Source organism: Pelodiscus sinensis, chromosome 13, assembly GCF_052426305.1.
Source record: "Pelodiscus sinensis isolate ZL-2025 chromosome 13, ASM5242630v1, whole genome shotgun sequence".
Classification (NCBI taxonomy): Eukaryota; Metazoa; Chordata; order Testudines; family Trionychidae; genus Pelodiscus; species Pelodiscus sinensis.
In genome coordinates, this window is record NC_143064.1 from 5,766,686 (window position 1) to 5,782,994 (window position 16,309).

The 16,309-nt window shown below is 44.3% G+C and overlaps 1 protein-coding gene across 1 annotated transcript in view; it reads left to right on the forward strand.

The window, feature by feature from the left end:
• Nucleotides 1-16,309, forward strand: part of IL1RAPL2 (interleukin 1 receptor accessory protein like 2) — a 672,068-nt gene that overhangs the window by 363,621 nt on the left and 292,138 nt on the right. Inside the window, exons 4-5 of the mRNA XM_006127932.5 lie at nt 6,029-6,215; nt 15,963-16,116. Of these exons, the coding sequence (XP_006127994.2) occupies nt 6,029-6,215; nt 15,963-16,116 (341 nt within the window). The remainder of the gene's footprint in view (nt 1-6,028; nt 6,216-15,962; nt 16,117-16,309) is intronic.

Consider the following 16,309-nt stretch of genomic DNA (forward strand, 5'->3'; position numbering starts at 1 on the left):
CCTAGGAGATCCTGTAACCATGTTTTCTGGTCTTATTGAGAGTGCCTATGTCAGTGACTACATTGCATGTAGTCTACCCGCTCACATGTAACTGTGTCCTCTGCGAGAGCATTTGCTGAAATCTAGCTTAGGATCTAATCTATCTAAACACTGGACGTATGAGGACACAAACTGATCTATAATATTTCAAACTAGACCAACATACTGGGCCTTCACCCCCCTGCCACCAATCCTGTCTTTGGTAGAATTCAGAAGCTTTAGTTCTTCAGTCTAAAATGCATCCATTCTCCTGGATGACACAATGGAGGAGTAGGCTACGCTCTTGGATGCCACTGTAAAGAACATGTATTCCCAATTGTTAATCTGTGGAGATGTCTCTGGGTAGCTGGTACCCCAATCACCTTTCATAGTCCTCTTTTACATTGGCCTGTAGCGACTTTGCCCAGGTCGAGTCTCGTATAATTGGCAATTGACCAATGGTACATCCTTTCTGCATGTTAGAGCATAAGCTACTGGGATACTGTTACAAGACGAAACGGCCTTCTGACTTCAGAATCCAGTGCACATGACAGGTACCGTAAGGTGTAATGAAAAAAAAAAAAGCTTCCCACGAAGTAGTGCAGGAGAAGCTTAAGGACTGGTGAAATATGCACAGCACAAAGAATTCGTCTACTTGAACAGGAAGTTACAGAGTGATTCTGTCTGGATGAGGACCACCACTCTTTATTGGAGGACCCATGGAACCAAAATCTCAGAAAATGCACAAGGTACAAGAAAATGGACTTGTAACATGATGCAGTTGTAACATGCTACTCCTAACTTTCTGCGATAATGTTTCTAAATTAGACAGATTTTGTTTCTACGAGGCAGATTCTGAGGGCCATTCAGACATTATGGAATGGACCTAAAACAAAAGACAGGACAATGCAGCACTTTAAAGACTAACAAGATGGTTTATTAGGTGAAGTGCAAAGGAATTGAGATTGGAATTACAATAGTAAAAGAAACAACAACCTTCTCTGCAGGAATGGCTGGAGTTATGTCAAGCCAAGGTAACATGCAATGGGAACAGAAGGAATATATAGTATTCGTTTATGGTTCTGTGACTACTGTAATGTCAAGTAGTTACTGAATTTATTCTCCTGCAGGCATTGCTTTCTAACTTGATGAGTGAACAAGGAGAAAAGCATGAAACTGACATGGGAAGTGCATCCCGCTTCAGGGAGGAAGAACGACTGGCACACCCACAAACTTTGAAACTATAAATACAAGCATGATTTGCAACCTCTCTCAGTGGCCAGTATCTTCTGCAGACAATGACCCAAAGCACACAACAGCAGGGTTCATTGAAGAATAAGGTAACTCGTGAAGACTCTCATAGAGTTAGTAGTATCGTACATTCAACGCTTTTCCAATGGGAGAAGAATACAGTGCCTGTGTTCAGAATTGTAGGATGATAATAAATGATGTGTTTTTCTTTAAACAGATGAGAAGACTATATAACCTCATGGAACTGATGTAGAACAACTTGAGACACCACCCGCAGACCTATGTGAAACCACGATATAATGATATCCTTGTATTCCAAAACCTGGCAACATAAATGCAGACTTTGGAGTTTATCCGTTACCTAGATAGTCTCTTCTTTCCCTCTCCAGTCATTACTGAGAGAACTATCAGGATCTCAGAGCTGGGAAAGGATGCACATTCCCACAGATAGCTGTTAGCATCCCAAGCCCTTTTGATTTTCAGACAGGTGGAGGATTGGTTGGTATTCTTTATAAGTCAGAAAGTCTCAGAGGGGTAGCCCTGTTAGTCTGTAACGTTAAAAACAAGGAGTGGTCCTCTGGTGCCTTAGAGACTAACTAAAATATATATCATGAGCTTTAGTTGGCTAAACCCACTTCCTCAGATGAGCTGGAGCGCATGAGTTCCCAAGTTACAGAGATCCATTCGAAGGAATGGACTCGGGAGGTTTGACGGCCTCTACATGCTATTAGTGTTGCAATGACCCAATGGATGGGCCATAGATTTAATAGAAGCCAGCGACATTCCGTTAGAAGCCTGATTCTTAAATTCTTTAATAGGCGCAGCTCCCATGAATACTCTTTGCCCTACTCCACCCATCCTCCTGCTTCTGTGGGTTGGGATATGGGGCTTCCAGTTTTTTGTACCCTCTCCTTCCCTCCAATCAGCTGGGCCCCTGGATTCAGGGCCCAGTAACTAATCCACCACCGTTTCTGTTTTGACCATGTTTTTCTTTTGGATTCTGAATCCATACTTCTAGGCAAAATTTGGCTGGCGTGAGGATTGTAAAGACCCAGATTCCATGATAAAATAGTTTCATAAAGTCCTGCAAAGCAAAACTGTTGAGCTCTTCACTTCTCCAGTCTAGAGAGCAGACACATTTTACAGTAGTACTTTGAGATGGGGAATCCCAACCTCTGGTGGCAGTATCTTGAGAATTTCAAATCCTTTCTCCTTGCAAAAACCGTCCCCTCCCGTTCTCCCCTTTCTTGTTACGAGTGCTCCCTCTTTTTTAAGAACCTGAAACCCATGGAGATCAACCCAATGGTCCCAGCTTGAGACCATTTAAGAAGCGAAAATGCTTTAGAAGCTGTGTTTTCAAGGTCTCCAGTTTATTTTCTACCAAACGTGTTCTCTATGCTGAGCCTACCTTTTGTCTATTAAATGCGTGCTCTGAAATCCCGTTAAGGTCTAAGATCATTTGAGTTGTACTTCATCAACAATTGTTTCTACTGACTTTGCAAACTCACCACTAAACTAATCTATTTTCAAGGTCACGTCTACAAACCTTCGTCTAGCAAGCTCCCCATCCACCGTGGAAAACAAATTATTTTGTCAATTTCACTCATCAGCTAGAGCAACTCCAAAATAGTGATTTTTTTTGGTTACTTTTCTGTGCTCTTTGTAAGTACTTTCCTCTCCTGTTTACTCCTTTTACATAACCTTTCTTTCCTGTTCTCTCCATGCATGGGACCTTGTATAATCAAACCATCTTCTAGTACAATAGCATGACAATAAAGAAGTTCCTCCTTTCTCTAACACAAAGTAATAAGATGGACCATTATTTTTAAAGAGGGAAAAGGAAGGTAATACATATCAGGATAACACAGACCACTCTACAGATATCCTCAAGGAAAAGAGACCCAGTCAAATGCAGCCAGTAGAAGACAGTCCATCCAGTTCTCAACCCTGTTATAGATGGCTAAGTAAGCCCTTATTTATCCTAAGCTTGAATATCCTGGCAGAGTTTCTACTTTTTTTAAGTGATGTTGCTCACCAGGCAGTCAAATTCCTCAACTCTGCTCAGTCTAATTGTACCTAGTGGAAGGAATGTAACATTTTTAGGGTGTAAGCATTTGAAATAGATCTCGCCTCAGGCCCTGTTCAAAATGCAATCTAAATAATGAAAGCTTGTTAGCAGAAAATACAGCACTATTAAATTATACCAAACAATGACTAACACTCCCAAAGTCATTATCTTTATGAGCCCTGATCATTTCTACTGGGTATGTGACCTGTCTTGTAATCAGGGATATGTGTAATCATCCAGGTAAGTTAGTAATTACCGAGTGCTTAATGTTGCTGATTATATACATGCGTCAGTTGTAAAGTGCATTCACTGCTGCTGTGCGGGTTTTTAGTACTCTGTCACAATACACTTAAAATCTCTTTAAAGCTGAAGTTTTTCCCCCTATGCAAGGAGCAAAGTGTGAGGTTTTCAAAAACGCCCAAGTGTTTTAGGAGAAAATGGATTTGTGCTGTTAAGTCTAAGGTTTTCAGAACCTGCCCCAAAAAGATTATTTGTTGGTTCCGATAACTATACTTTAACTAAAACAACAAAGAACATAAGAACGGCCAGACTGGGTCAGACCAAAGGTCCATTCAGCCCTGTACCCTGTCTGCCGACTGGCCAATATCAGATGCTCCAGAGGGAGGGATCACAATATCAGATGCTCCAGAGGGAGGGATCACAACAATTCTCACATGATCCCTCCCTGTCACCCATAACAACAGCAATTTAAAAGTCCCTCTAGGAGGGAAAACACAGACACACTTCTTTAGTATGTTTCTAGCTGCAGACTCCACATACATGACGTATGTGACATGTTATTGCCATGATGAGATGCGACAAAAGATTAACACAGGGATAAACTGGTATTTGTCCTTTTCACTTCAACTTTGTCATAAGTCTAATTTAAGGATGCTGAGGATGTTAGTGCTGGAGCTTTGACCACTTGGCTGACGTATTATTTTCCAGGTGCATGGGGCAAAATGTACTTGCCGTGAGCCCTCTGTTTTGTACCTGGTAAAACAATCTGAAACACAATAGCCGCAGAAGAGTACAGGAGTCCTATCTTCAGTGGGAACTCTCCAGGACTGCTCGTGACATTGAAGCCAGCCAGTGTATCCGTGTTGCCTCAGACCTCTTTGATTCCTGAAAACTTAAAGTGACAATGTGATGCATGATGGGAAACAGAGCTCTCTGGTACTTTGGAGTCTGCTCTTAAAGGACTGTGTTTCCCATCCGATCTAATGAAAACCAGAATCTGGCAGTCTGAGTTGCGACAGCCTTGCACAAACTGCAAATGCTTGACAGTAACACCCTGATAAACACCCGCAGGAGTTGTTGTGGTAGCTGCTAACTCTGTTAGAGTTGTGAGTCTGTAAACAGTTCTGTTTTAACCCCATATTTTTCACATTCAGGAAGTATGTAGCTGGGTCATTAAAATTTATTCTGGATTGACAGCAGGAAAAGCAAAAAAATTGGGATTTAACACCTGCACTCCTTCCTGGACTTCACCCTCGCTGTTTGTGTGGGCACTGAGAAACGTGTGATTTTAGATTCACTGATTATAGGTTCCTAGATTTAATGCCAGAAGGGATCACTTTCTCTGGCCAGTCTGACCTCCTGCCATAGGCTTTCACCAAGCATTCCTTCAGTGGAAAGGTTTATTCCTGCATGCTGTGCATGATTTAGTGCAACTGACTCAGAGGAGTGCAAATTGCATCCCCCTCTTTCGGTATAAGCCACTGTCTTCTAGGTTGGAGTCACCTGTCGGCAGAGGGCGGGGGAGAGGAAGAGCGGGAGCAGGTGGTGTCTGTTATCTATCAGAGCTGTGCCAGTGAATGCTACTTCAAAGGGGATGAGCTGATGAGTGTGTCCTTCAGTTGTAAGGGTATGCTTGTCCACCGACCGTTGAGGCTGTGCTGTTGTTCAGCGGGGAGGTGATTGCCGATAATAAATATATAAACCCCTTCACTCCAAAACATGCGGTCCTGCAGCTTTGCCATCGAAGGAGCTCAAATGCAATGGGATTTCTTTCGAGGGTCTCTGCACAATGATGCTGTGAAACTTCTTTAGTGTATTTCTACATATACGCCCCTTCCTCTAGTTGATAGCATACGCTGCTGGACAAAGTCGGATTAAGCTGCGCAACTTCAGCTACATTAATTGCGTTGCTGAAGTCAAAGTAGCGTAACTCAACTTTTGGTGCTGTCTGCACAGCAGTAAGTTGAAGGCAGAACACTCTTCCTCTGACTTCCCTTACTTCTCGTGAAAGCAGGGTTACCAGCATTGACTAAAGCACCCCACTCACTTCAAATTTGCTGTCTTAATTCGACCGCTAATTTGAATCCTGGCAGATCGACAGCGGCAGCTTCGATCTGCCTCAGAAGTGCAGATGTACCCATAGTAACTCCTGTTGGTGTAGTAAAATGAGTTCTTGGGGTTGAGTATTCTTCTCCTATCTGATAAAGAGGATGACTACAATTGTGTCACTGAGCTAGACAAAACAAATTGCACTAGCGAATGTAAGCTCTGTGTGATGCTTCATCTTTAATTTGCATCTGTTTAAATATTTTCTTAATGCCTGAATGGCGCAACCTTACAGTGATTTGAGTGTGCTCCTGATTCCTGTAGGTGAGATCATGATGGAAATGCCTATGCTCTTGAAACCGGCCTGGTAACATATCCATGTGAGACTCTGCTCTGTTTTTGCAGGAACTCCACCTATTGCATGAAGGTGTCAATGTCCTTGACAGTGGCTGAGAATGAGTCTGGGCTTTGCTATAACAGCCAGATCCGGTATTTGGAGAAATCAGAAGTCACTAAAAGGAAGATAATCTCCTGCCCCGACATTGAGGATTATAAGACGTCCACTCAAGAGCCAGAAGTAGTATGGTACAAGGTAAATATCACCATCTAATGAGCATTTTTTTAAATTTATAAAATGACTTTCATTGTTTTCAGTCATGCATTCAGTTATCGACTTTTTTTGTGCATCAAGGGATATGTGATTGCTCTGAATGACCAGCCAAAGCCCAACGGTGTTGAGGCCCAGAATTTTTTTTGTGTGGCGGTAAAATTACCCTGACCCACAGCAGTTCCACATCTGTGAAGGGTGCGCTCCATTGTAAGGAAACTCAAAAGACCCTCCGCTAATAATTGGAATAGCAGATCAAATGTTCCACAGCCTCCCTAGCCCACCCACCCCCACCACAGTTTCTGCATTGGAAGAATTCAGCCATCTCTGAATATTTGAGTCAACCCAACTGGAAACAACACCGTTTTACATGGCATCAGTATCACCATGTAGAGGGGTCGCTGTGTTAGTCTGTGACGTTAAGGAAACAACAAGTAGTCCTGTAGCACCGTAGAGACCAACTATATATATATATCGTTCCTTGAGCTTTTCGTGGGCTGGAGCACATGACCTATGAGGAGAGACTGAGGGATTTGAGTTTGTTTAGTCTGAAGAGAAGAGTGATGGGGGATTTGAGAGCAGCCTTCATCTTCCTGAAGGGGGGAGAGGGTCCAAAGAGGATGGAGAGAGGCTGTTCTCAGTGGTGGCAAGTGGTAGAACAAGGAGCAATAGTCTCAAGTTACAGTGGGGGAGGTCTAGGTTGGATATTAGGAAAAACTATTTCACTAGGAGGGTGGGGAAGCACTGGAATGGGTTCCCTAGGGAGGGGGTAGAATCTCCATCCCTAGAAGTTTTTAAGTCTCAGCTTGACAAAGCCCTGTCTGGGTTGATGGAGTTGGGATCGGTCCTGCTTTGGGCAGGTGGCTGGACTTGATGACCTCCTGAGGTCTCTTCCAGCTCTGTGATTCTATGAAAACCCACTTTGACACTCTGCTCATCTGAGGAAGTAGGTTTTGCCCACGAAAGCCCATGATACTGTATATATTTCTTTGTTAGTCTCTAAGGGTATGTCTACACTACAAAGTTAATTCGAACTAACGGACGCTAATTCGAACTAGTTTTTAGTTCTAGATGCATTAGTTCGAATTAGCTTAGTTCGAATTAACTAATTTGAACTAAGTTAGTTCGAATTAACGTTGTAGTGTAGACGTACCCTAAGGTGCTACAGGACCACTCATTATTTTGTTAATACATGTTGAGAGTGGCTGAATTTTGACCTGCCAAGACACACACAGGCAGCTTGGTGTGTCAGAAAATAGCAAAAAATCAAAGCTGTCCTTCTATTTATGTTTTTACAAGAGTCTTGAATCGTCTAGTTCACACTGACAAAACATGCACTATATCTCATATAAAAGCCATGAAAGCTTCCTCCCCCTCATTATATGGGCAGATCTGCTTAGAGCTGCATACACAAGAAATATGCATATTCGGTAAAATATGACATTTTACAGGAAAGAAAGTGCATGGCCATAAGTGTCTCGTGTCCTATTCATGTACCCGCTGAATAGGAAAACACTGAAGAACTCATTATCATTGTGTGAGTTTGCATTGCTGAAATTATCTGACAGATATCATCCGTAGCACCCAGCAAGCCCAGCTGATATTAAAACACTCCAGAAAAATGAATGCCAGGAAAGTGCGAACCAAAATCAGTGAGGAATTGTACTGGTCGGAAACGGGAACAGAACTTTCATTTCTTTTCCCTTCACACATGTACCTGTCGGCTGTGTCCAACACATGGATTGTATGGCACCAACTTTCAGCCTGACAGCTGACTGAGTTGTCACAATGATGAAATTGACCAGAAATGACATTGCATTTTGAAGATAACAGTACAGCCGCAAGACAAGCAAAATGAATTTTTAGTCTGCTTTGCTAAGAAAGAGAGGCATTGTTGGAATACCGTACGCTGTACTCCTCCTTATTCATACTTAATGATAAGTGTCATTTAATAAGTGTGCTAACAATGAGAGCTTAGATGGCAGAATCTTCACTTCTTAGACCCCGCATACATCATCTAGAAACAAGTCAGAAGGGTTCAGTTATTTGGAATTTCAGTGTTAATATCAGAGCTGGAGGCTTGTTGCTTTGCCATACCCCTCCCCAGAAAAGCAATATTGAGGTCCTCCAAGCAGGCTAGAGTGGCGGCAAGGGAAGCAACCAATCAGGGGCAAGGAAGGCCATATAAAAGGAGTTGCAGGACAGAGGACTATGCTGGGGCTTTGACATAAGGCGAGGACGCTGCCTCCAGGGAGGAAGCTGTGGGGACACCCCTCACTTCCAGTGGTAACAAACTGTAAGACACTATTGGGGGCACTGAGAAGGGCTCATGCTAGATGTATCCTGGAAGGGGTTTGTTGACTGTGATGCACACAGGTGGTGTGTATGACTCGGCCGGAGGGCTGAGTCCCCAAAGATCCCTCGTATCGGAGAGTGCAGGCACATGTACTTGGCCAGTGTGCACATGCTAGAGGTGTGTGTTACTCTGTTACAGACTGGTTATGCCTTCCCACTCATTTGCAGCAAAGCTTTCTGAAAAATACTCCCAAGAGAGTTATGGGACTAGCGGTAATAGACACTTTGATCACCCTAAAGAAATGTCTAGGGCCAGATTCTAGACAAGGCTTGTGTCTCTGGTGCATCCTGTTGACTTCAGAATAGTTTTCTTCCTAATTATTATTTAGACTGTGGCACCAGCTCGGTATCCCAGAAAAGCAACGCCATCCCTGTAAACCATGTTCTACGAGGAAGAAGCGATGTGTCGAAATAAAAGGTTTCGACAGAAAAGCGGGAAAAGAGACGCAAATTGTGCTTCTCAATTTGTGTATCTTTTTCTGACTTACCTTTTCGGTCTAGACGTAGCCTACGTTTCTGAAGAGGCTGTGTTAGTTCCGACGGAGAGACAGATTGAAAGGGTCAAGCCAGGTAAAGGGTCAAGACTGGGCTCACTATGGCTATGTCTACACTGGCACCTTTTTCCGGAAATGCTTAAAACGGAACAGTTTTCCATTATAAGTATTTCTGGAAAAAGAGCGTCTACATTGGCAGGATGCTTTTCCGGAAAAGCCCTTTTTCCAGAAAAGCGTCAGTGGCCAATGTAGACGCGCTTTTCCGCAAAAAAGCCCCGATCGTCATTTTCGCGATCGGGGCTTTTTTGAGGGAAAGACTATTGTGCTGTCTCCATTGGCCCTTTTCTGGAACAGTTTTTCCGGAAAAGGACTTTTGCCCGAGCGGGAGCAGCATAGTTTTTCCGGAAAAACACTGACAATTTTACAGTAGATCGTCAGTGCTTTTCCGGAAATTCAAGGGGCCAGTGTAGACAGCTCGCAGCTTATTCCGGAAAAGCGGCTGCTTTTCCGGAATAAGTGGCTCAGTGTAGACACAGTATGGGTATACACCCACACACGTACGGTCAATCTGCTTTAGATCCAGGTAGGCACTGTCCTGAATAGTTTGTCAGCCTCTCTAGTTATGGCTGTACTTTCCAGGGAGTGGGTGGCAGGGCAGCACCATGCTCATGGAAGGGGCAGGGCTGTGTCAACCAGCTCTTGGCAACCCCCTAGAATGCACCCCTCCAGCCCCTCAGAGCCTCCTGGGGAATGCAGTGCAGTGCTCCAGCCATGATTTAATGGGTCTGGGGCTCCCGCCGCTGCCACTCCTTTGGTGATAGTGTCAGTGGCAGCCAGAGCCCCTCGCACTTTTGAACCATTGGACCCCGGGGCAACTGTCCCTGTTGCCCCTCCATCAGTGGCTGTTTTCCACACTAGAACGATGACAACCCAGGGGTTCTCTAACGTCATTCCATTGCAGCCCCCGTCTCACAGCAAACATTACCCCTTGATCCCAGGAGGAGGGACAGAAGCCTGAGCCCATCCACACCTCGTGGCCCCCAGGAGGAGAGGGGCAAAGACCAAGCCCCACCACTGTGTGAGGGGGAGGCCAAACTTGAAGCCCACCCACTTCAGCCCTCGGAAGAGGGGTTATAACCAGGGCATTGCCACCCTGGGGCGGAAGCTCTCTGGTTTTGGCCCCAGGAAGTGGGGCTTGGGCTTCCACCCTGAGCCTCAGCAAGTGTAAGCCAGCCCTGGTGACCCCCATTACAATGGGGATGCGACCCACTTCCAACCCACAGCTAGGGAGCCACTGTTCAGAGAGCCAAACCAAGCTAAGGTGGCCTCCCAGGATTTTTCCTCTTCCCTTTGCTTAAGGAGAGCTGGATACATGTCCACCAGATAAACCTGTGCTCATTAGAGAACCTGCCAGGTTCAAGGAATTGGGGCTTGTGGCCACTGGTCTCCCATGAGACGGTAGATCCGATGCCACAAACTTGCCACGAGCAGACTTCTCGTTGACCTCAATAGGAGCCATATACCTGGAGGGATTACAGCACAGGTGGGCAGTACTTTTTGAATGAGGGTCACTTCAACCATTTTTGAAGTGCTCACGGGCTGCCCCATAAGGGGCGGGGCCTCAGATGGAGGGGGAGGAGCCTCAGACAGAAGGGGAGGAGCCTTTAAATAGCAGGATCTGAAAGGGCTAGCTCCACCCCTGCGGCTTCCAGGAATCACATTAGCGGGGGACGGGAGCTGCAAGCCCTTTCAATTCCTGCTATTTAAAGGGCCCACTGCTTTTGGCTTCGCTGCTAGTGCATTGCCTGGGAGCCGGAGATGCAGGAGCCCTTTTAACTGCTTCTGTTTATAGGGCTCGCGCCTTCCCCCCGGCTGCCAGGCAATGCAGTGAAAAGGGCTCACGCATCTCGGTCTCCCAGGCAACGCGCTGGGAGTGGGGCCTGGAACTGCCACGCGGGCCGAATCAAAGCCTTAGGCAGGCCGGGTCCAGACCACTGAGAAGCCTTTGCCCATCCTTGGATTACAGGATAGGGTCCGTTAATAGTATCAAGCTGCACAGAGCCTAATGCAATTTGAGCATGGCCTTGAGAGAATTAAGCACAGCTCTGTTTCTGCACACGCACGCGCGCACACACACTAGGAAAAAGGCTGTCTGAGAAAATTATTATTCTTAATGTGGGGTAAGTTTCATTTTTAGCAGAAATGATCCTAACGAAAAAGCCTGTTTTAAAGAGTTACGCTGTTAATGCCGATGTGACTGTTTCCACAGCACCGTCAGGCCTACAGAACTGTTTTGACAACATGAATTAAGGGTTTTTTAGATAAATGCAGGTGTCAAGACATGATTGAATGAACAAGACTTAAGAATAAATTGACACTCATGGAAAAACAAACCGGAGGAGAGAGAGAGAAAAAAAGATGTAACTAGAAAGAAGAACCCAAAACCCAGCCTCCACCCCCCACCTTCTTGCTCTGACTTTGTTGAAAAAACAGCTATGAAAACAATTAGAATGACAGGTGAAGGACAGGTAGTAGTTATAAGAGTCTGCAAAAAATAGAGTTGTTGAGGTGCTGCTGCTTAAAAATTTCAAGGAAGAAGAGAGAAGCACCATAATGAACAGTGTAGATATTCCAGTGACTCTGGGCGACAGACTCATGGGAGAAATGTGCAAATAAAGAGAAGAATTAAAACTACCCCACTGAGACTAACACTAGTGAAAAAAAAATCCAGAAAAAGTCTATGACCTGGTTAAATAAGAAATAATCGTACGCTTGGGGACTGATTATTAAAAGGAGTTAACATCTCTCTGACAGCGAGATCTAGTTTATAATTTCCTCCACAATATGAAGAGTACTTTTTGTAGGGTAGGTGGGATTTTTTTTGTTTAAAATGCGCATTTTAGTGATCCCTCCTTTTCACCTTTCTTCTTGTGTGTCAGTCCTATGCAGTGAGCCAATCCATATGAAGAATGAAGGCAGACTAATAACCAGAACTTCCTGTTCAGAGTTAGAAATGCTGGGTAGTCGATGGAAAACGAATGTAAATTTAGCTAAAATTTGGGGAAATTGTCAATCATTTAAAAATAGAAAATGTGTTGAAGTGGATAAGGAGGTAAACAGTACTAAATAAATTAACAAGTGAATGTTACAAACCTCTCCACTTGGCACGATTCTGAATAGACAACCATGAGATACAAGCATAGTTTCTTCTACTTACCTACCTGCCTACTTTTAGTGATACCTACATATTTCTACAGTAGAAATGACCGTCTTTCTTAGAAGTGCATAATCATAGACTCATAGGACTGGAAGGAACCTCAAGAGGTCATCAGTCCCCTGTACTCATGGCAGGACGAAGCACCACCTAGACCAAGTCTACTAAACTTCGGAAAGCCCAAAGGCCATAATGATACAGCACATGCCGAGGGCAGCAACTTAAGTGTGGTTGCATATACATGTAAATATATATGTAAATATATGCAAATAACTTCTTTCACATTGACGGGCATGAATAGAAAGATTAAGGCAACACTACACAACACACAGGCCTCATTTAAAGTCAGTTCCACTGATATTAAAAAAATGCAATAGTTACCCAATTTCCACCCATATGACAACCATTTTAATGAGCCATGACAATCCAGGAATTTAACTACTAAAAGGCGTATCAACAGAAGATAATTATATTGATGTGCTGTTGTGGAGCATGTTCCCAGTGGAGACCATGGTCAAAGGAGCCCACCCGCGAGCCAAGTGGTGAATAGCCCTGATCTAGATCATTCTATAGGTCAAACTATATCCTACCAGAGAAACATGATTTGTTTTGTCTTATCACGTTGGTGTTTTTCAAACAAAATCTTCTCATGGAAGCTATCATGAGATATGGGATTTTTACTGCTGTATTCTAGAGCAATGGAAAGGAATTACCAACTCAAATACAGTTCCAGGTGTATTCTGGGAATTGTAGTCATTTTTAATCAGAGCAAGATAAAACTAGATCCTGTTCTTTGGAGCAGGTTCAAATTTGGAGTACCTTTAAATGGGGCTAAAATTGAACGTAACTCAGAAAGCTATCTATGCAAAAATGGCACTTTCTTGCTCCACAGATACATTCTGTGTATGCAGATAGGGCAGTGAATTCTGTTCATTTCCTACATCATCAACTATTAACTAGATTCCAAGAGCACGACTGGATTTCAGTTTAATTTTCAGTTTAATTGATTCCTGGGCAACCCCCCTCTGAGCAAAATTTGAATTGGGCCATGCTCTGTCTAGGAGCAAAATTTGCATAGGAGAATCGAACTGCACAAGATCTGTCCTGGAAAGAGTAACGTTTGATCCTCAGTCTTTGCTACCCGTCATACATGAAAAGCAGAGGGTTCCAGAATCTAGTGTGAGTTGGCAGAGCTGGAAGTTACATAACCCACTTTGTCACTTGTATATTGATTCCATTTTCTTTGGCATTTGGAACTCTCAAAACATGAAACTTCTATGATTTCTCAATGGGCTCAGATACACGAGCACAGCCACGCTGTTCGCTGTTAACTGCATTTGATTATTGCTGGCCATGTCAGAGCCAAAACAGAACCCATATTCATTCAGCTGGGCTGTGGCTACTCTTTGCCAGATCACTGGCCCAGCAGGCCCTAAAGCTGGCATCGATAGCCACAAAGAGCAGGGAGTTTGTCCAGCATCATAGAATTGATATAATGGCTCCCACTCAATTCCGTCTCCCTCCAGGTGGTGCGAAGCTCATGACCCAGGAAGGAGGGTGTGGCCTGGATTTTACTGCTTCCCGGTAATCCTCAAGTGGGGTATTGGCTCTGTAGGTGCAGTAGTAAATTATAGAAGTTAGAATAGCCCCAAGGCTGCCCTAGCCTACTCTGGGGGACTGGTTCAGGCCCAGAATTAACAGTACACAAAGGCGGCTCAATGTTTTCCCCCCACCCTCACGTGTGTGTGCTCCATGGCAACTGAACTGAGTGATTGGCAACACGGGAAGTCACAGGGGACAAAAACAACCCATCTTTTTGCAGACTGATCCAAGTGGACATTAAATCAGCGAGAGAAGAACCAACATTTCACCCTGAGGCACCTCTAGAGAGACACCAGTCTATGTCCACACTTTAGCACCGATGATTCCAATGTGTATTAAATGAGCAACACCATTCCATCTTATCAGCTTTAGCTGCCTGGAATGATACCATACTTCAGAGCAGCCCCGACGCAGATCAGGCACCAGACATTGCAATGCTTTGGGATTGCCGAATCACTCTGCAATACTAGACCATTAAAAACCTTCCTGCCAGGGCCACACATTAAAAATATTGACGGAGGGCCCAGTCTGGCCAAGTGACAAGTGGGGTGAATTCCGTGGGACCTACAAGTCATCAACGCCTCAAAGGAAGTAGGGTGTGAAGCTCAACGTCCCCTTTCAGGCCATTAATTTTTATTTGGAAAAAATGTAGCATGTCAGGCACAGTGTATTTAAACCCAGTTTCAGTCCTCACTGAGTCCCTCCAAATGTTTAGCAAAAATGAGAGCTCTGGCACATTGTAATGCAAACTACACATTTGAAGCAGCATTGCTAGGTTCTTACTTGGGCCCATATCACTGTTGTATCTAAATACTGACTAATCATTCACAGATAATATCCTCCCAGCCTTCCCGTGAGGTAGGCAGTACCGTCCTCATTAATTAGTGTGGTACTGAGGCAGAGGGTCGATTAAGTGTCTTGCTCAAGACCATCCTTCAACAAGTCAGGGCCTGGGATGAGCTCTCGTGTCCATAGGTGACTTGTGGGAGCACTCGAAAGGTGCATCACCCCCATGTTCCCTGTCCAAACTTTAATTGCTCAATGGGGTACCCTTCCCTGTTCCTCTAGGTGGCCCTTTCTGCCCCCTCCCACAGACACCAGTCTCCTAGATCATGTCACTGTAACTGCACCAGCCACATGGATTTTTTTCTTCAGATTTTCTTGTTCTTTTGAAGTACATCTGCACTGAACCCTCATGTGTTAAGATTCACCCTGGAGCCAAATTTCATGGAGATATATGCCCACACAAGGATATATATTTAGGAAAATACAGATATATCTATCACTAGAACCATGGTTTGTGATGGTAAAAGTGGAGAATTTTTCTACTTGGCCCTGGGTAAATGATGGCTAAACTAGGGATGTTACATTTCGATTAATTGACTAATTGGCAATTTGCATCGACTATTCGATTAGTCGATAAGGGCGCCTCCACCTTTGAAGCGTAGCAACAGCCCCATGGCTGTTGCCACACTTCGAAGGTGAGAGCACTGTAGGGAGCACTGGGCCAGCGGGGCAGTCCTCCACTGGCCCGATGCTCCCCGCAGCGTTTCAAAGAGGCAGTGTCGCGTGGAGTCCGGGATCAGCTGGGGACCCAGGCTCCATGCAGTGCTGCCCCTTTGAAGCACCTCCTCTTCTTCTCCCCCCCTCCCCCGCCACCTTGCTGCCTGTTTCTGATAGAGACAGCAAAGGGAGGGGGATGTCTAGAGTGTTGACTCTCTGATAAGCATTTGCTTATCAGATAGTCGACTACTCCCTAGTCTAAACACACCCCATGTAATACAGCAAGTCTTATTTACTATAGCTTTTTACACATAAATAAAAAAGACTTCAGATAAATCCCCAGTTTTTCAAGCTATGAATATTTAAATCTCCATGCTGTCTGGAATTAGTATCCGATCCCATATCTGATAACCATGCTGAAAAGTAAAGTAATTTGTTTAATCAAGCCTCAGTTTTGCAAAGGTATTTCCACCAAGATCTGTGTGACGTGTTTGTCTAGTCAGATTGGCACGCATGCTTTACTCTATCAGCTGACTAATTTAGGCAACTGATTTTTCTGTGCAGGAATGTAAGCCAAAAATGTGGAGAAGCATCATAATTCAGAAAGGAAACACTCTTTTAATACCAGAAGTCCAGGAAGAAGATGGAGGAAATTATACTTGCGAACTGAAGTTCGAAGGCAAGCTAATACGAAGAACAATTCAGTTAAAGGTCACAGGTAAGAAACTGCGGATACAACGTGAGTTCTAAAATGAAGAGAAGATGGCTTCTCACAGTAAGAACGGAAGCCAATCCCAAATGTTGGGAAATTCAGATCAGGCCCCACACGAAATATTCACATGTTATGTAAAGATAAAACAGGCTTGAAAGGGCCAAAACAAAAATCTAGATCCAGACACCACAAAACATTG